At 38.3% G+C, this 21,276-nt stretch overlaps 1 protein-coding gene across 1 annotated transcript in view; it reads left to right on the forward strand.

The window, feature by feature from the left end:
* The first annotated feature begins 663 nt into the window (after positions 1–663).
* The window catches only part of DNAJC27 (DnaJ heat shock protein family (Hsp40) member C27), a 35,787-nt gene continuing 15,174 nt past the window's right edge, over positions 664–21,276 (forward strand). The window contains exons 1-3 of the mRNA XM_060169279.1: positions 664–857; positions 10,476–10,558; positions 15,648–15,717. Coding sequence (XP_060025262.1) covers positions 771–857; positions 10,476–10,558; positions 15,648–15,717 — 240 coding nt within the window. The 5' untranslated portion in view covers positions 664–770. The remainder of the gene's footprint in view (positions 858–10,475; positions 10,559–15,647; positions 15,718–21,276) is intronic.

Genomic DNA, 21,276 nt, shown 5'->3' on the forward strand with positions numbered 1-21,276 from the left:
ACTACGTAATATAAGATCAAGGACTAAACTAAAACCTGTCTTGACTCCAAATGGACCACATTTTTTTTTTTAATGATAGGTACAAGATTCAGATCTTGCCTTATGGCCCTCTTCCAGAACCAAAGCCCGACTTCCCCACTTCCCTGGTTCCAGTTCTCAGGAGAAAGTCCTCTCAGGAAGCCCGAAGGGAAACATCATATTGGAAGAGGGGTCAGTGGATCGGCCCATGGGTACTGAAGCATACACAAAAAGTACCCCAAAACGGACCGTGGTCTACTTCGAATATTTAGCGCCACTGGCCCTTGAACTAACCCATAATTCCAGCTACTTCCAGTCCGAGGATCTGCCCTGAATAGCCAATAAATTTCTACCACTCTGCTGCGAACCTAACAAATGTCTATGTCCTGTCGCCCCCTGAACACAAGGGAGTGCCCTCCCGGCACAGTAATCTCAGCAACCTGCCTAAGCCACCTTCCTGCCGAGGGACGCAGCCCGGACTAAATCCCGCGACCCCACAGAACAGACTCCGGAGCCTGGCGATGACGTCACGCTGCCCCTTTCTAGCATCGCGAGACTCTCTCCTCCCTCACCCTGTTCCCTAAACCACCAGCTGCCCGCGCCCGCTGCCAGACAGAGGCAGGGATGGCAAGCCGCGGAGCCGGGGTGGTGACGAGAGTAGCAGTTCCGCCATTGGTCGAGGAAGCGTGAGGGACGGGCCAGCGTGGGGAGCAAGGAGAGACCAAGGCGGTGGCCCCGAGAGAGCCAGAGCAATGGAGGCCAACATACCGAAGCGGAAGGAGTCTGGCAAATCCCTGCGTATCAAAGTCATCTCCATGGGCAACGCTGAAGTGGGAAAAGTGAGTACCGCGCTGGGAGGGGCGGGACCACAGCGCGGCGGAGCGACGTGGCGATTGGCTGGGAAGGCGGCCACTCAACAGCTTGGGACCCAGCCTCCTCCCCGCCCCTGAGCAGGCCTGGGTGTCCTGGGGGATGCGGCTCGGCGGGGAAAACTCTCCTATCCTTTTTGACCTTTGGGTTGCCCACTTCCAACACCTAAGAAGGTTTTCTAGTGGCTTCTAACCCTTGAATGTATCCCAAAGAGAGTAAGGAGGCCTGGGTCCTTATGTCAGATCGTTTTGCCTGGATACCATATTTGCGTTCTAGGTGACCCGTCCAGGACTCAGAGGTGGAGAAAAAAAGTTTAGTTACCCCCAGCAGAGCTGGGGAGCCGAAGGGAACTTACTGGGCCGTGTGTGAGGATGGGGATTTGTAAAATTTACTCCGCAGACGTGGAGACCAGAATCTACATTTCATTTGTAAGAGAGCATAACTGATGTTGAAGGTGTTTCACAGGGTACGTGCAATGGATGTCAAGGAACCTGCATTATTTTGTTTTCTTCGTTTGTTTTGTTTTTATTTCTGGTAGTGTCACCACATCCATTATCTCAAAGAAGTCTTAGTTCCACTGCCTTTTTCTGTGCTGCTTTACTGGCTGTCAGCTCTAAGCTCTCCCATAGTATGGGGGGAGGGAGGGCGAGAGGTGAATGGAGGTCTTTCCCCACATGAATCCCAAGACTGCCTCTTCTTCACCCAGATTGTCTCTCCTTCAGGGTAAATGGAAGCTGTTGGTTAAGAACCTTCCGAGGTCATCAAATCAGTGACTGAGACAGGATTAGAACCTGGGTGCTCACATTCATCGCAGTGCTCTCTTTCCATCATTATTTGCTGTCAAAATCAACTCCCAGTAGGATCTACATGCCAAAAAAGCTGTTAATGGGAGTGTTTATGCCAGTGTCCTGCACATAGTTGATGCTCAGTAAATGTTTATTAGTGTCTTCTCTTTTCATTTAGTATTATGTTGTACTGTTTATGTATCTATGTGTATGTGGGTATTAACATAGCTGAAAGTCTACAATTATTGAATGTCAATTATGTGCCAGGCATTGAAAAGAAAAGAATAAAACCTCTAGAAGGTTATGTACTAAGCTGGCTAAGTGAGTCTGCTCACTTTTAAAATTTTACTATGCTTAATGGTGCAATGTTAGAAATAGCTTAAAATGCCCAGTGTGTCACCACATTTATGTAATATGGTTCTAGATTTATTAGCCCATGCAATTAGACAAGGGAAAGAAATAACATATGCTGGAAAGGAGAAAGCAAAATTATCAGTATTTGTTAATGATATGATTGTTTATCTGGAAACCCAAAGAGAATTAACTGAAACGCTATTAGAAAAGACAAAATTAATATACAAAACTTTACAGCTTTACTATATCAAACTATAATTGTTTGGACTATATAATTGAAAAACTTTTTTTTTTTTGCGGTATGTGGGTCTCACTGTTGTGGCCTCTCGTTGTGTAGCTCGTATGTGGCAGAGCTGGGATTTGAATCCAGGCATTCTAGCCCTAGAGTCTGTGCTTCTCTGTTTGTTTGTTTGTTTGTTTTTGCGGTACGCAGGCCTCTCACTGCTGTGGCCTCTCCCGTTGCGGAGCACAGGCTGCGGACGCGCAGGCTCAGCGGCCATGGCTCATGGGCCCAGCCACTCTGTGGCACGTGGGATCTTCCTGGACCGGGGCACGAACCCGTGTCCCCTGCATCGGCAGGCAGACTCCCAACCACTGCGCCACCAGGGAAGCCCTGAAAAACTATTTTAATTTACAATAACAACCAAAATAAAGGGCCTAGGTTTAAACTTACGAAGGGAGCACCTAGGACCTATATGAAAAACATTTCTACAAAGGGACACAAAATTACTTAGATAGATGGAAAGATATACTTTCTTCTTAATTAGGATCACTCAATATTTTAGAGATGCCAGTTCTTTAAAATAATCTACAAATGTGATTCAGTTCCAGTTAAAACAGCAATACTTTTTTTTCCTTCAGAACATAGTAAAAGGTACTAAAGTCCTTATGAAAAATTAAATGTGAGAATCAGCAAGAAAATTATGGAAAAGAAATGAGAGGAGACTAACACTACCAGATATTAAAACATATTTTAAAGTTACAGTCTTTTCCTATTGATACTGGAGAGGAAATATAGGGACATCAGTGGAACAGAATGGAGTCCAGAAATGAACCCAAACATATAAGGAAATTCAGTTTACAACAAATATAGTTAAACTGGGAAAGTAGGGACCATTTAATAAGCACTTTTACAACAACTTTCTACTATTTGGGGGTGGAGTGGATTCCTATTGAATGCCTTTCTCAAAGATAAATTTTTCACAGATAAAAGATTTAAATGTAATTTAAGAATTTTGCCTTAGTTATAAAAGTAATACATACTCATTTTAAAGAATTTGGAAAATATAGGAAGATATACAGATAAATAATTTCAAGTTAAAAATTAAGGCATGCCCTAGTAAATAATCCTTGCATCAAAGGGCAAATCAAAGCAAATGACAAAATAACTAGAAAGCAATGAAAGGAGAGAATGCATGCCAAAATCTTCAGGGCAAATTTAAAGCTGTAGTGAAGGGAAAATGCATTATCTTACTCATTTCTAAAAAAGGGAGATTAAAAACTACAGGAACATAATAGTTGTACAACTTTGTGAATATGCCTAGAAAGGAACATAATAGTTGTACAACTTTGTGAATATGCCTAGAACCGCCGAATTGTATGCCTTAAAAGTATGAATATTATGGTATATTATTGTGTGGAATTTTAAAAAGTTAAGGAACTTAAGACAGAAGAAAAAGGACACAAAATTCACCAAGAGAAAGAGAGAATTCCCTGGAAAGATTAATGAAAAAGAAAAATGCCTAAAATTTTATTTAAGAAAAATAGAGAAAGCAAAAAATTACAAGATTAATACTGAAAAGGAGACATAATCACATACTGGAAGAAACTGAAAGACTAGAGACTACTACATTCAGTTCTGTGGGAGCACATTTCAAAATGTAGAGGAAATGGAGGATTTCTTAGCTAAATATAATTACCAAAATTGACTCAAAAAGTAGAAAACACAAATGACCAGTCACTTAAGGAGAAGTTGGAAAAGCAATTAAAAGACTTACTATCCAAAAAGGTATCAGGATCAGATGGCTTCATGAACAAGCTTTATTTAAGCTCTAAATAACGCATAATTTCAGTTAAGTTATTCCAAGGCAAAGAAAAAGATGAACAGCACTCCAATTTATTTATGTAAAGTCATGATAACTTAAATAGCAAAACTTGATATAGTATCAAAAAAGAAAAGTATATACCATTTTCACATATACATACAGATGCATAATTCCTAAATATCCACAAATAGAATTCAGCAACATATCAAAACAATTTCACTATTAGCAAGTAGGGTTTATCCCACAGAGTGCAAACTTGGTTAAACATCAAGAAGTTAATCAACATAATTTGTTATATGAACTGATTACTAGAGAAAGTATTTTCTGTACTGTAAAAAAAAAATGATATAATCAACCTAATAAACACTTTAAGCAAAATCAGAATAAAATGAAGCTACTTAAATATGAAAAACAATATTTTTATTATTATTATTAAAACTATAGTTATTGTTAACCAACAGCAAACATACCAAATGGTAAGTCCATTTCCTTTAAAATTAGATGCAGAAAAGGATACATACTGTTTTCTTTTATTATTCAGCATTGTTTTAGAGGTTCTGGAGATGCAATAAGAAAAAGGAGGTTCCCAAGGGCTTAACTCCCTCAATGGGGGAATTTCTCTGTGGTCTTTGTTTATATCCAATTCAGCTTTCTGCATTGGCATCAATTTACCCCAGAATCCCAGCCCAGTTCTCAGTGTCCTCTAGGATCTGATCCTGATGTTCTTACCATTGACTCTTCATATCAACCAACTCTGAAGACTGCCCTAATTCTAGATTTCCAGTTATAGTAAATATTTTCCTCTTAAGTCAGTTGAATTGGTTTCCCTTACTTGCAGTCAAAAGTACCCACATCGTACAGTATTATATATACTTCTCTGGAGTTTGCTTTTTCTCTCTCTCTCTTTTTTTTAAATGACATCCAGGATTTATTTATTTATTTATTTTATTTATTTTTTGGCTGTGTTGGGTCTTCATTGCTGCGCACAGGCTGTCTCTAGTTGCAGCGAGCGGGGGCTACTCTTCGTTGCAGTGCGCGGGCTTCTCATTGTGGTGGCTTCTCTTATTGTGGAGTGCAGGCTCTAGGCACATGGGCTTCAGTAGTTGTGGCATGTGGGCTCAGTAGTTGTGGCTCACGGGCTCTAGAGCACAGGCTCAGTAGTTGTGGTGCACAGGCTTAGGTGCTCCGCGGCATGTGGGATCTTCCCAGACCAGGGATCAAACCTGTGTCCCCTGCATTGGCAGGGGGATTCTCAACCACTGCACCACCAAGGAAGCCCTGCTTTTTCTCTCTTAACAGTAGATTGTGGTGATTCCTCCAATTATCTGACATAGCTCCAATCACTCTTTTTCATGTTTGCATAATAGTCCGTGACATGCGAGTATCCCCTCTACTGATGAGAATTCACTTGTTTCCCTTTTTCTCTACTACAAACAATCTTGCTATAATACACTTCTATAGGTATATATATCCTTAAATACCTGGACTAGATTCCCAGGGGTAGAACTGCTGAGTTGAATAGCACATTTTAAAATTTTAGTAGCAATTGCCAATTGCTCTTCAAAAAGGTGTGTTTCTACCAGTGATATGCTGGTACATTTCCGCCTAACTCCCTGCCAACACAGTATTGTCATTCTTTTGATTGCTACTGATCTGGTTAGTGAGAAGTAATTTCATTGTTACTTTAATTTGCATTTCACTGACCACAGATGAAGCTGAGCATCTTTTCAAATGCTTATTGAACATTTGGATTTGCTTTTCTGTGGATTGCTCAATTTATAGTCCCTGCCTATTTTTCTGTTGGATAATGTGTCTTTCTTACCAGTTTTTCTGGTTGGGGGACGTTAGAGTTATTAACTTTTTGCCAGTCATATGAGTTACAGATATTTGCCCCAGTATGTTGTCTTTTAATACTTTTATATTTTACCATACAATTGATTTTATTATTATTTGTATATACTCAATTATGCCTATCTTTTTAAAATTGAAATATAGTTGACGTATAATATTATGTTAGCTCCAGGTGTACTACATAGTGATTTGACATTTGCATACGTTATGAAATGATCACAAGTCTAGTAACCAGCTGTCCCCATACAAAGTTATTACAATATTATTGACTATATTCCTTATGCTGTATAACACATCCTAGTAGCTTATGTTTTGTAAGTGGAGGTTTGTACCTGATAATCCCATTCATCTATTTCACTTCCCCATCCCCCGTACCCTCTGGCAACCACCCATTTGTTCTCTGTATCTGAGTCTGTTTCTGTTTTGTTTCCTTTGTTTCTTAGATTCTACATATAAGTGAGATCATATGCTAGTTGTCTTTCTTTGACTTATTTCACTTAGCATAATTCCCTCTAGAATTCATTCATGTTTTCACAAGTGGTAAGATTTCATTTTTTTAAAATAGCTGAGTAATATTCCATTTTTATATGTCACATCTTCTTTATCCATTCGTCTACGGATGGACACTTAGGTTGCTTCCATATCTTGACTATTGTAAATAATGCTGCAGTGAACATTGGGGTGCATATATTTTTTCGAATTGGTGTTTTTGTTTTCTTCAGGTATATACCCACAAGTGAAATTGCTGGATCATATGGTAGTTCTATTTTATTTTTTTTAGGAACCACCGTACTGTTTTCCATGTGGCTGCACCAATTTACAATCCCACCAGCATTGCACGAGGGTTCCTTTTTTTTTCACATCTTCTCTAACACTTGTCATTTATTGTCTTTTTGATGATAGACATTCTGACAGGTATAAAAGGTGATATCTCATTGTGGTTTTGATTTGCATTTCCCTCATGATTAGTGGTACTGAGCATCTTTTTCATGTGCCTGTTGACCATCTGTATGTCTTCTTTGGAAAAATGTCTATTCAGATCCTTTGCCCATTTTTTAATTGGGCTATTTCGTTTTTTTGATGTTGAGTTGTCTGAGTTCTTTCTATATTTTGAATATTAACCCCGTATCAGATATATCGTTTGCAAGAATATTCTCTCAGTCAGTAGGCTACCTTTTCATTTTGTTGATAGTTTCCTTTGCTGTGCAAAAGCTTTTTAGTTTGATGTAGTCCCATTTGTTTATTTTTACTTTTGTCTCTCTTGCCTGAGGAGACAGATCCAAAAAAAATTTTGCTAAGACTGATGTCTAAGAGTGTACTACCTATGTTTTCTTCTAGGAGTTTTATGGTTTCAGGACTTAGATTTAAGTCTTTAATCCATTTGACTTTATTTTTGTATATGGTGTGAGAAAGTAGTCCAGTTGATTCTTTTACATATAGCTGTCCAGTCTTCCCAACACCATTTATTGAAGGGGGTGTCTTTTACCATTATATATTCTACCCTCTTTGTCATTGATTAATTGACCATGTAAGTGTGGGTTTGTTTCTGGGCTCTCTATTCTGTTCCATTGATCTATGTGTCTGTTTTTGTGTCAATAACCTACTGTTTTGATTACTGTCATTTTGTAGTATAGCTTGAAATCAAGGGGTATGATACCTCCAGCTTTGTTCTTTTTTCAAGATTGCTTTGGCTATGCCTGTCTTTTTTTTTTTTTTTTCTTTATTGGAGTATGGTTGCTTTACAATGTTGTGTTAGCCTCCACTGCACAACAAAATGAATCAGCCATACACATACAGATTATGCCTGTCTTTCATGGTTTCTGGGTTTTCTTTCTTGGTTGAAAAGGTTTCCCTAAGGTTGTACATATATTGCACATTTTCTTCTGAAATTTTTATTGTTTTATTTTTAAATGCTTAAATCATAAATTTATCTGTAATTTATTTTTGTATATAGGGAAGTTCAGGGCCCAACTTAAATTTTTTCCTGATGGATATGCAATTGTGCCAGTAACATTTTACTAAATAGATTTTTTTTTCCATTGACTTTAAATATCACCTTTGTCACTTTTTAAATTTTTATATATAATGGGATCTATTTCTGAGCTCTCTGTTCTGTTCTACTGACCTACTTGTCTATTCTTATGCCAGTATAATACTCTCTCAGTTTCAGACTATATTTTAATATTTGTCAATACAAATTCCCACCTCTTTCTACTGCCCTGCCCCTTTCCTGTTTTTCATACTTGGATTAGTTCTTCTCAGATAACTGTTCTTTCATATGAATTTTAGGGTAATTCTATTAGGCAAAAAAAGATTCATACCTTAAGATTTTTTTTCAAAACTTAAGATTTTAATTGGTTAAGATTTTAATTGGAACTGCATTAAAAAAGTACCTAAAAATCTATTTAAGAAAATAGAGAAAGCAAAAAAGTCTCTCTATATTTATGTTATTTAACTTAGTTTATAAGATCCTAAGGTCCAGGAACCCTGTCTCTTTGGTTATAGGGAGTGGTTATTCATACCATTAATTAAATGTGTATCTCTTTAAATACTTAGGGCTAGTGTTTAAATAGTGTACTGGAATTAAAGGACTTCCAGATCCCTTAATCTCATGAATAATTTAGAAAAAGGCTGTATTTATTTTTCTAGGATATTGTGAGAGAAAACATTTGAGAAGTGCTTTCAACCTATAAAGTGTTTTTTAAAAGTATAGCCTCTTAGCAGTACTCACTCCAAAGAAGTTTTTCCTTCAGTTCACAATGAGCTTATTAAGTACTTTTTAAAGCAACTGTCCTATTTAATATAGATTGAGGTTCATCAGGAAAGTGTTTGAGCAGAATAAGCTTCATGACCAGCACTTCAAGTAAATTATGTTTCATGAGTGCTAAGGATTGCCATTAACGTACAAGTCATTTTAATTCAGTTTTTCATTGGCACTGAGCTAATTGCTCAGATATAAAGTTATAAGATATAAAGAAGTAAAATACTGGTGCTTGCCCTCAAGTAGTTTACTGTCTAGCTGAAGAAGTAAGATAAATATGCACATGTGAAAAGATAACAAGGCAGTGAATAACTGATAACTAATACATTATATATGTATATATACATTTATATTCATATACAGTATATGTACTATATACACATATAGTATATAAAAAGTGTTAGAGAAGTTCAGATGTAGGCAAGATCTCTTATAACCTGGAAGCTCAGAGTTTGCACTGGACCTTAAAGGATAAGTAAGATTTGGAAAGAAGGGAGAAAGCTCTTTCCAAGTAGAGAGAAAAGTAATGACAGAAGTCAGACCTGGGAGTTTTGCAGAAATGGAGGGTTTATATTCGAAGGGTTTAGACAGAAAAGACAGATTAGGGCCAGATTATGGAGGATCTTGAATAACGGACAAAGGAATTTGGATGCTGAACTCTTGGCAGTGAGAAGCCACTGAAGATTTTTGAGTTAGGGAAGTGAAATAACATTAGTGGTATGCATTGCTGATTGAAGTTGGGAGGGAAAGGGGACATAAAGACCAATAAAGAATTTCCTGTAGTTGTAGTTGTACAGAAGTAGATGATGAAGACTTAAACCAGAATGGTACCAGTGGGAATTGGAGTGAGGAGAAAGATGGAAGAAACATTCAAAAGAAGATTTAGAAAGACTCAGAATCAAACGTGACTTTAATAATTTAATACCCTGTAATTGGGAAAATAGTGGTATTATGAACAGAACTAGGATGTGAACAGGATTCGCTGTTTTTATGTATAAGATTAGTTCATTTTGGGGCATTTTGAGTTTGTGGAACAGTGAGTGGGGCATCTAAGTAGAAATTAGTCTGGTAGATATTTGGAGATGTGGATCTGGTCTGGGGAGGGAGGTCAAGGTAGACACATATTTTGGTATTATTATTAAAAATATACGAGCAGAAGAGGTCTTTAGAAGAAAAGAGAAGGACTTCTCTGGTGGCTCAGTGATTAAGAATCCGCCTGCCAATGCAGGGGACATGGATTCAATCCCTGGTCCGGGAAGATCCCACATGCCGTGGAGCAGCTAAGCCCGTGCGCCACAACTGCTGAGCCTGCGCTCTAGAGCTGGGGAGCCACAACTACTGAGCCCATGTGCCACAACTACTGAAGCCCACGTGCCTAGAGCCCATGCTCCACAACAAGAGAAGCCACTGCAAGGAGAAAACCGCGCACCACAAGAAGAGTAGCCCCTACTCGCTGCAACTAGAGAAAGCCCACGCACAGCAACGAAGATCCAACGCAGCCCAAAATAGATAAATAAATAATAATAATTTATTAAAAAAAAAAAGAAAAGAGAACAAGGATTGAACACTAAACTGAAAACATACCCATATTTGGTATTAAGGGAAGAATTTTAAAATAATTTTTCTTTAAAATCTTCACCTTTAGTATTTGTTTCGGTTATTTTATAGTTTTGGCTTTTGAAAAAGCTTTGTGTCTCGTGGTGAATGAAGAAACCATAATGAAGAAATGTGCTTATTTTGTATACGTTCCCAGAGTGTCTTTACTAAAAGCATGTATTTTTACCTTTTTAGAGCTGTATTATAAAGCGATACTGTGAGAAAAGATTTGTGTCTAAATACCTTGCAACAATTGGAATTGACTATGGAGTCACAAAGTGAGTACATATATTCTTTCCTTGGGCTTGCAAATTACGTAGAAATTCAGAACCCTTCTAAACTGATCTGTCTTGAAATGGAGAGTCTGAAGATAAACTGGGACACATAAGAATGAGACCTTTACAGATAGTAGTAATCACATCATTTGTTCATCATGGAGTACCTTCTGTTTGCCAGGCTTCGTGTGGGGTGTAGGGTCTGGTGATGAGCAAGTCTGCACGAAGCCTGCCTGGCAGATGTAGCTTTTCAGGAAGCATGTTTCTATATAAGCAGGTCTCGTTAGCAGGTATATTTTTAGAGAATTTTGAAATATTCTCTCCCAGAAGCCTAAATATTATGTGGAAAATTTTCTATCAGAGAACTTCCTTTTATGATCTTTACATCCTATTAGAATCCAGCAAAAATGATCTGGGAAGAGTAAAATTAGGTATAAATGGGGATTTATTTGGAGATGAATCAAGGGTGGGTTGAGCTTGGGGAGATAGGGTCACATTAACAGGAAATTACACTGGGGGAAAGTAGAATTGGGGTAGACAGCACATCCACAAAGGTGGAATTTCAGGTGCTCGCTGTTCAGACCCCAACCTGCCCCTTCCCTTCTCTCTTATCTCATTCTTTTACACACTTTACTCTCCACCCATGCTGAATTTGTGCCATCATACTTTCCTATCTCAGTGCCATCATTCATTCTGTCCACCTGAAATGTCCTTTCCCCTCATCTCTCCGCCTGTCAGTCTCCTCAAGGTATAAAGTGTGACTGTTCCCATATGGCTTTCTGAACAGCTCCTTTATCAGTCAGGACTCATTTTAGTTGAAAATGACAGAAATATTAAAATTCTCTGCTATTCATGGGTCTTAGCATAAATTGTCTTGTGTTATCGTTTGTATATGTTTAATGTCTCCTGCTAGATTTAAAGCTCCATTAAGAAGGGGCTATTAGTATAAATTATCTCCAGGGGCCTGGTACAGTGCTTATACATAGTCGATACTCAATAAATAATTATTGTTCGGTAAGATAGATACATCTGAAGAGGAAGTTTGCAACATTAGAATATGAGGGCAACATTCAAGAAGGTAGACTAAAGTGGTAGGGTGTATCTATACTTCAGGGCACAGGATTTCATCAGTTATATGGTAGGATATCCTATTCAAGGCAGTTTTGTTTTGAATCCATGTTAAGTAGCTAATTTATTCATTTAAGAAATAAGAGTTATCATGTTATGCCCTAGAACTGTGGTTTATTCAACAGACTACAGTCATCTCTCAATATCCAAGGGATGTTGGTTCCAGGATCCCCTGTGGATACCAAAATTTGCAGATGTTCAAGTCCCTTATATAAAATAGTGTAGTATTTGCATGTAACCTATGCACATCCTCTCAATACTTTAAATCATCTCTATAATACCTAATACAATATATCAATAAATAGTTTTAAATACAGTGTTAATGCTATGTAAATATATAGTTGCTACCTTGTGGCAAATTCAAGTTTTGCTTTTTTGAACTTTCTGGAATTTTTTTCTGAATATTTTTGATCCAAGTTTAGTCGAATCCATGGATACAGAGCATTCTGTAAGGCTGACTGTATTGTTTCTGGTTGATTTTTTATTTTTATTTTTTGTCTTATGGTGAGGAGGAGAATATGATTGACAGAAACCCAACTCAAGCCAAAAAAAAAAAATCAATTCACATAATCCAATTATAAGGATGTAGCTGGGTCTCAGAGATCGCTGGAACCAGGGAGAAAATATAACCTGGTCCTTTCATGATGTGTCTCTCTCTACCTTTGGCTCCTTCTCCACAGCTGCTGGTAGCTCTCAAGTTTACCAAAACTAATCACAAATTTAAAAAATACCAGGTAAGGTTTTGATTGTCCAGGTGGAGATAGGTGCCTTTCCCCAGCTCAGTTAGCTGTGGCCAGCAGAGTGGCATCAAAAAAGAAGATGGAAGAACCCATTTAAACCACAGTTGGGAGAAGGAGGGTACTCTTTTGGGCAGTCAAAACAATAGATTCGTATATGTATAGCTGATTCACTTTGTTATAAAGCAGAAACTAACACACCATTGTAAAGCAATTATATTCCAATAAAAATGTTAAAAAACAAAACAAAACAAAAATAGATTCCCACTCCATCCTTCAGATTTCAGTATACTTGAGAATTAGTTGTAGAGTTTGTGAAAATGAATATTCCTAAGACCCACCCACTAAGATTCTGATTCATGGGATCTGAGGTGGGGCACAGGACTACATTTTAAACACCCTCCCCATATTTCCATATAATGATGCAGGTGGTCTTCAGGCCACAATTTAGGAAAGCAAGCACTGGCTTGAGGTAATGAATTACCATTTTTCTTAAGGTAATTTCCTCTGTCAGACTTCTGAATTAAATTGACCTCTTTTGAGTTGCAATTTGTGAACACATTTGTGTTACTTCCTGATTTTATAAACTTCAGTTCCATCCCTTCTCAGCTGCTATCTGGCAAAACTTTCTAATATAAACTGTTACACGAGATCTAATGCAGATGCTCTCAAACTCTGTTGTTGTTTTGTTTTGCTCTTCTCACACTGTCTTTTGTAAGATGGATCCTGATTTCACAGATGTTAAAATGAAAACAAATTTGCATCTTAGAATTGATGAAATATGGCAGAGAATTCAGGAATGAAGAAATCATGATGATTAGTAGTTTGATTGAAATATACAAGTAATATAAAACAACTGTAGGAATTATGGTTTCAGAAAAGAAAGTGGAAAAAAAAGTGAAAAAAAAGTAATAGAGGATATTATAAACTTGGACAGGGAACAATAATCATAAATAAGCCAGGAGGTAGTATAGAAACAATGGGAGCAGGTGCTGCTGTCCTTGTAGTCCATGGGAGGAACTCTTATCAATGCTGTCTAAACTGAAACATGCTACTTAAAAAAACATAACTTTAATCTGTTAATTTATTGCTAATAATCTCCATTTTTAACCTTACAGGAATGTTTTTAGGAAATACTGTTTTTGTAGTAAAGAGCATTTATATTTAAAGCTCAATAATTCCTCCCAGTTTACATCAGTTTCTTTTTTTTTTCTTTTGTTAAATTCAGTGAAATGTAAATTTTATGCTTTTAAATTAATATCCCAATTCTATAAAAATATTTATGTCTATCAGTCTTATCTATGTACACAAAGAAGTCTACAGTAATGTTCATCTATATTAATGAAGGTTTTTCTTCTGGGTGGTAGGATTTGGGATAACTTTTAAACTTTCATCTTTCTACTTTTCTTTAGTGTTTGAATTATTTATGAAGTTTCATTCATTCATTTTCCAATAGTGATTTTAATTTTTTTTTGTATGTGAACATTCATAGAAGCTATATTTCTAGTAGCGCCAAGTTAGAAACAACTCAACTGTTCATCAACAGATTAATGGATAAACGAACTGTGGCATGTTCATATGATGGAATACTACTCAGCAACAAAAGGAGCAAACTATTCATATATGCAGCAACATAGATAAACCCTAAAATAATAATGCTGAGTAAAAGAAGGTAGACAAAAAATGAACACACGGTATGATTCCACATATATCCAATTCTAGAAAAAGTAAACTGACCTAATAGTGACTGATAGCAGATCAGTGGTTGGCTAAGTAGGGCAGGAAGGGCAGGAAGGAGGGGTTTCAAAGGGGCCCAAGGAAATGAGTGATATGTTCATTGTCTTGACTGTGGTGATGGCTTCACAGGCGTAGACATATGTCAAACTCATCAAATTATATACTTTAAACATGCGCAGCTTACTGTACATCAATTATATTAAAGTAAAGCTGTCCTAAAGAAGGAGGAGGAGGGAAGGTGGCAGCCCTTGGCCCCATGGTGGAGACCAGTCACTCCTCTGCTCTCCTGGTTGGGTGCAGATGTGAGTGTGGGGTTTATCTACAGAATCTTGTCTCCTCTGCCATCCAGGTATTCTTTACCTACACAGCTGTGTCTCCCCCAGTTGTTCCAGGTTTCTCAAAGGCAGGGCAGTGCCTTCTGTGTCCAGCCTCTCCTGGGGTTGACCATTCTAGTCTGGTCACATATTTGCAGAGATGGGCAGCCAAGATAGGGAGGTTCTGTAACATCTGGTGCGTGGGCTCTGCTGCTCCAGAGGGCAGAAATGGGGCCACACAGGAGCCACAGGGACCGCATGCCAGGTCAGCACCTTTGCTGGGCAGCTTGCCCTCGGTTTGCCCTAACACCACTGAGTGTGGGCTGGGAGACGACTCCACACCCTTCTTCCCAGATAAGAAAACGAGGCCCAGAGTCCTGGGGTGGGGACCGAGGTGAAAAAAGAATGGAAACGGCCTCCCAAAGGAGGCTGCCTGCAGTCACGCACAATCCTTCGAGGGTCCCGCGGCCTGCCCTGTTACTCTGTCAGCCATCCCCAACCAGCCGCCTTTGCTATAGAAACAGTAATAGTGATTTTTCTTTAAAAAAATAAAGGGACTGGAAGCAAGTATACTGTGATGTTAACAGTAGTTAATTCTAACATGAATGGTTGTTACTTCCCTTTTTGTTCTCTTCTGTATTTCCAAATTTCTGAAAACAAATTGACTATTGTTCTTGCTCAGATGAAGGGCATAGGAAAATTAAACAATCAACATTAATAATATACATCTTTATACTGTTTATTTTATACTGTTTATTGTACTGCATGGTAACCAAGCATAACCAGTAGTAATTACGATGTCTTACTAAGTGAAGTAAAACATTTTGTTTTCCTTCATCTTGCTCCTACTGTCCCTAATCCATTTTTTTTTTTTTAGCACCACAGTAGTAGCTACTATTTCTTTGTTACGGGGTGTGGACTGAAGTGTCGAGGTAAGGTGAGGCTAAATGAGGGGGTTTATTCCAAGTGAGTTCAGAGTTCTTAAAACAGGAGCCACCTGCCAGGTTGTGGCTCCTGTTGTAAAGATTGTCTGGAATCAAGAAGAGGCACTAAGAAAGTACCTCTTTTAAATTTCATACACATAACCTTTTGAAATTCATAAGCGACATAAATGATATTAACATGAATACAGAAGCCACGACCTTCTTTGGGATTGTTTGCATTTGAACATTTCAGGGTACAAGTCAGAGACAGAGAAATCAAAGTTAACATCTTCGATATGGCTGGACATCCCTTCTTCTACGAGGTAAGAAAGACTTTTTGAGAAAACCTATATCCAGTATTGTCAGTGGGTTGAAGGAAAGATCCCGAATTACCGAACAACCAGTATTCAAGTCATGTGTAAAAATAGGTAAATTTAGCTGGTGTTTGTGGCTTCCCTTCGGAGCTTTACCTTAATGGATATCTGTTGGTCTTCTGTGCTGTCCCCTTAAATAGTGGTAGGAAATTTTGTTGCTAATGTTTCAAACACTTAGATAAGACATTTTAACCTTCAAAGGACTTTTGCTTTTTACTTTGTGCCTTAGCCCAGAATGTGAAAAGATAATTACATAGGTACAGGGACTTAGGAATTCAGAAATGAACCCTTTGTAGCAGTGTTCTAGAGCGATTTTCCAGTGCACTCCTCAGTCATGTGTGCTCTCTCCCCAGAAGAAGCGAAAGCAGCCTCACTTGGTTTACGTTCATCTGCTTATCAGTCCTAAGTAGTCTCAAAATCAATCTCATGGCCTTTATCTTTTGTTTTTCCTTCCTTGGGTTTTTCATTTATTTCCTCCCTTCTGCTTGCTTTGGGTTTATTCTACTCTTCTTGTTCTAGGTTCTTGAGGTGGGAGCTTAGATTATGGATTTGAGACTTTCTTTTCTAATGTATGCATTTAGTATTATAAATTCCCCTCTCAGTACTACATAGCTGTATCCCACAAATTTTGATATGTTGTATTTTCATTTTCATCTCATTCATTCAGCTTTTTTTTAAAATTTCCCTTGAGATTTTCTGTTTGGCCTGTGGATTATTTAGAAGTGTGTTGTTTAGTTTCCAAGTGTTAGAAATTTTCCTGTTATCTTTCTGTTATTGATTTCTAGTTTGATTTCATTGTGATCAGAGAACACACTATATGATTTCAGTTTTTAAAAATTTGTTGAGGTTTCTTTTTCATGGCCCAGGACGTGGTCTATCTTGGTATATGTTACATGGGTGCTTGAAAAGAATGTATATTCTACTACTGTTGGATAAAGTGTTCTATAAATATTTATTAGAGCCTGTTGGTCAGTGGTGTTGTTGAGTTCTTTTATATCCTTGCTGATTTTCTGTTTAGTTCTGTCAGTTGCTAAAAGAGGGGTTTTGAAGTTTCCAACATTAATTGTGGATTTGTCTGTTTCTCCTTTTAGTTCTATTGATTTTTGCTTCACATATTTTGCAGCTCTCTTGTTTGGTGCATATACATTTAGGATTGCTATGCCTTCATTATATAATTTTATTATTATATCCTGTCCCCCCTGTGTCTCTGGTAATTTTCTTTCTAATGTCTGTTTTATCTGATATTAATATAGACATTTCTGCTTTCCTTTGATTAATATTTGCATGGTACATCTTTTTCTATCCTTGCACTTTCAGCCTGCTTATATCATTATATTTGAAGCGATAAAGACAATACATAGTTCAATCATGTTTTTTAATGTATTATGCCAATTTCTGTCCTTAGATCACCTACTCTTACGTAGTTATTGATATGTTAGCGTTTAACTTTATTATTTTTGTTTGTTTGTTTTCCATTTTTTTAAAAAATGAATTTATTTATTTATTTTTGGCTGCTTTGGGTCTTTGTTGCTGCCCACGGGCTTTCTCTAGTTGTGGTGAGCGGGGGCTACTCTTCGTTGCGGTGCATGGGCTTCTCATTGTGGTGGCTTCTCCTGTTGTGGAACACGGGCTCTAGACACGCGGGCTTCAGTTGTTGTGGCACGTGGGCTCAGTAGTTGTGGCTTGTGAGCTCTAGAGCGCAGGCTCAGTAGTTGTGGTGCACAGGCTTAGTTGCTCTGTGGCATGTGGGATCTTCCCGGACCAGGGCTCAAACCTGTCCCCCGCATTGGCAGGTGGATTCTTAACCACTGTGCCACCAGGGAAGCCCTTGTTTTCCATTTTTCATTTCTGTTTTCTTTTTCCTGCCTTCCTGTGGGTTACTTGAACACTTTTTGAATTCCATTTTGATTTGTCAAGTGTTTTTTTAATAAATTTATTTATTTTATTTATTTTATTTTTGGCTGCATTGGGTCTTCGTTGCCGCACGCAGGCTTTCTCTAGTTGTGGCGAGTGGGAGCTACTCTTCATTGCGGTGCGTGGACTTCTCATTGCGGTGGCTTCTCTTGTTGTGGAGCACGGGCTCTAGGCACATGGGCTTCAGTAGTTGCGGCTCGTGGGTTAGTTGCTCCACGGCATGTGGGATCTTCCTGGACCAGGCATTGAACCCATGTTCCCTGCATTGGCAGGTGGATTCTTAACCACTGTGCTACCAGGGAAGCCCTTCTATAGTGTTTTTGAGTAAATCTTTCTGCATAGCTTTATTAGTGGATACTCTAGTTATTATATAAGTTATCACAGGCTACTGGTGGTGTTACTTTAACAGTTTGAGTGGAGTGTAGAAGCTTTTCCTTCTTTTATGCCCCTTTATCCTCTCCCATTTATAATATAATTGTCTTAAATATTTTCTCTAAATATATTAGAAGCACAACAGTGTTTAATTTTTGCTTAACTGTCAAACATAATTTAGAAAACTTAAGAGAGAAGGAAAGCATATTGAATTCACCTGTATTTTTACTTACTCTGTTCTTTCATCCTTTGTTATGTTCCAGGGTTCCTTCTTTTATCATTTCCTTTCTGTGTGGAGGACTCCTTTAGCCATTCTTTTAGTGTAGGTCTGCTGGCAACAGATTCTCTTAGTTTTCCTTGATTAAGAATGTTTTGATTTCTCCTTTGGCCCTGGAGAATTTTTTTTTTGCAGGTTATGGGATTCTGGTTTGCTATTGTTACCAAACCAAACTTGGGTCCACTCGCCTGTGCGCAGTAAATCCAATTCTACTGACAATAGGTTGTGGTGAAGGAAAGTACAGCAGTTATTGCAGGGTGCCAAGCAGGTAGTCCCGGACAGCTAATGCTGGGAAAAAAAAACCCCGAACTCCCTGAAGGATTTCAGCAAAGCATTTTTAAAAGCAAGGGCGCCCCCCTCCAACGCCGCGCCCCCCCCCCCCCCCCCCCCCCGCACAGGGTATGTGATCAGCTTGTGCACAATTCTCTGACTGGTTGATGGTGGGATAACAGGGCAGAATAAGAGGAATTAACATTATCAATCCTTCGGCACCAGTAGGTCTGGGGGCCTTTGTGCTCATGATCATCAAGTAATTAATTTCTTCCATTGGTGGTTTTAGCATCTGTAAAACAACTCAGGAAGTGTGCATCAGATACTATTATCTAGGTACTTCAGAGAGGAGGTACAGCAGAGGATATGGGGGAAGGGTCTGTCCTGAAAAGTCCCCATAGTGTCCTGCTCGGTTACAATTTTCTCGGTTACAATTTTTCTTTTTTTTCAACACTTGAAAAATAGTGTGCCTCTTTCCTCTGGCCTCATGGTTTCTGATGAAAAATCTGCTGTCATTTGAAATGGTTTTTTCCCCATTTTTTTTTTTTAACATTGTCAATACTTTTTTATATGAGATCAGGTCCATTTCATCTTAAACTTAGAAATTCTTGCCGTAAAATTGTTTCAACTCTGCATTTAAGAAAGAGCAGTTTTTTAAACATTGTATCTCATGGGAAAATAGTACATATCACAGAAAACTTCCTACTTTGCTGTTTTCTCTAATTTCTCTTGAGCACCATGCAAAGTTATTTCATGTTATATGAGAATCATTTCTCCTCTTATGATAATATTCCTCTTCTCTACTTAGATTTCCTTATCATTTGCGGTTTTGAGGCCACCTCTTGTACTCACTGAGCCTCTTAATCCCCTGTAATTTCACCACTCTCAGGGAAGAAGTGGGGTTTCTGAGGAATGGGATATTTATTGGGAAGGTTCACTTATTTAGGTTCGGAGAGGTGTCATTTTTTCTCTGACCGCTTTCAGGATATTTTTCCTTTGTCTTTAATTTTTACAGGTTTAATTATGTCTTTTGGCATGGATTTCTTTGAGTTTTTCCTGTTTGGGGTTTTCTCAGCTTGAATCTGTAGGTTTATGCCTCCTGCCAAATTTGGGAAGTTTTCATCCATTATTTCTTTAAGTACTTTTCAGCCCCACCACCTTTCTCCTCTCCTTCCAGGACTCTGATCTTATTATAGTCTCACAGGTCCCTGAGGCTCTGTTTTTTTTTCTTTCTTTCTTTTTCTTTTCTTTCTTTATTTTAGTTTATTTTCTCTCCATTGTTCAGATTAGGTCATTATTGTTTTGCCTTCCATTTCACTGATTCTTTCCACTGTCTCCTCCATTCTGCTCTTGAGCCCAACTATAATACTAGGCTTTTTATTTCATTCATTCTATTTTTCAGTAATTTATTTTTCTAAAATTTCCACTCAGCCTTTGCTTGAGTGGGTGGGAGTGGTGAGACAGAGCTTTTCTGAGGTGTCAGGCTGAAGTAGAGTGGTTATCATCTTTCCTGATCCTTCACTAAAGATAGCAGGCTTTTGTTAGGCTTTTTATTGGTCTGTACCCATTGGCATTTCCAGGTTGTACTTCTGCTCTAAGGTTTGGATACATGAGGCAAAAGAAAACCCAGGGAACTCACTGCTGTGTCATTCCTCAGGTCCTGAGGTACCTAGCTTGTCTGCCTTCTCCTTCCCACCTTCCAGAATCTTCTTTTTGTTTCTTTTGGTTTTTTTGGTTTTTTCTTTGGTTTCTTTTGGCCGTGCCATGTGGCATGTGGGATCTTAGTTCCCCGAGCAGGGATTGAACCCGTGCTCCCTGCAGTGGAAGCGTGGAGTCTTAACCACTGGACCGCCAGGGAAGTCTCTGTATGTTTTATATATAGCATCCTGGATTTTTACTTGTACTTAGCGGAAGGCATAGGGAAAAGCACATGTACTCCATCTTCCCACAGGAAACGTCACTTTTAATGGCTATATAATCTTCCATCTTATGAATATACCCAAATATTTAGGTTAAATGAATTCCTTTCAAATGTGAAGCCTTACAGTGGATTAAATCAATTTTACAAGTGTAGAATATTGTCAGTGAAAAAGGAATGGAGGCTCTAGGTGACCAAAGTTTGACATAGATTCTAACTACCAGAAATGCTAACATAAACCTTAGATTACACCAAAGTCATGTAAGTGGAAAGTTAGAAGACGCCTGAGAATTATGTGGTCCAGACTTCTGTCATTGTAGGATTTCTTTCTGTAGCATCCCTGATTGATGGCCATCATTCATTCACCAGATAACAGTATGCCAGTTTCTATGCTGCACACTGAAAATACACAGCCCCAGTTTTCATGACGCATAATTATGTCAGAGAAGACACATGGTAAACAAAGGACAGAATGCTTGGGAGCATTTAATACCCACACCTAGCTTATCTGGAAGGTCAGGAAATCCTGTTGAAGGAAGCAACATTTAAACTGAGTCTTGATGGAGAAGTAAGAGTTATGTAGGTTGGTGGGAATCCAGGGACCGTATAATACACAGGACAGTTTTGAGTGGTGCAGACTGTTAAGTTTGGAGAATGAGTATGTCTAATGATAGGGTCTTACTACTTCATGAGTTAATCTTTTTTTTTTTTTTAAAGTTTCAAGTGAGCTTTATTTGGGAACGCTCCCGGGCGAGGT

This window comes from Lagenorhynchus albirostris, chromosome 13 (genome assembly GCF_949774975.1).
Source record: "Lagenorhynchus albirostris chromosome 13, mLagAlb1.1, whole genome shotgun sequence".
NCBI classification, from domain to species: Eukaryota; Metazoa; Chordata; class Mammalia; order Artiodactyla; family Delphinidae; genus Lagenorhynchus; species Lagenorhynchus albirostris.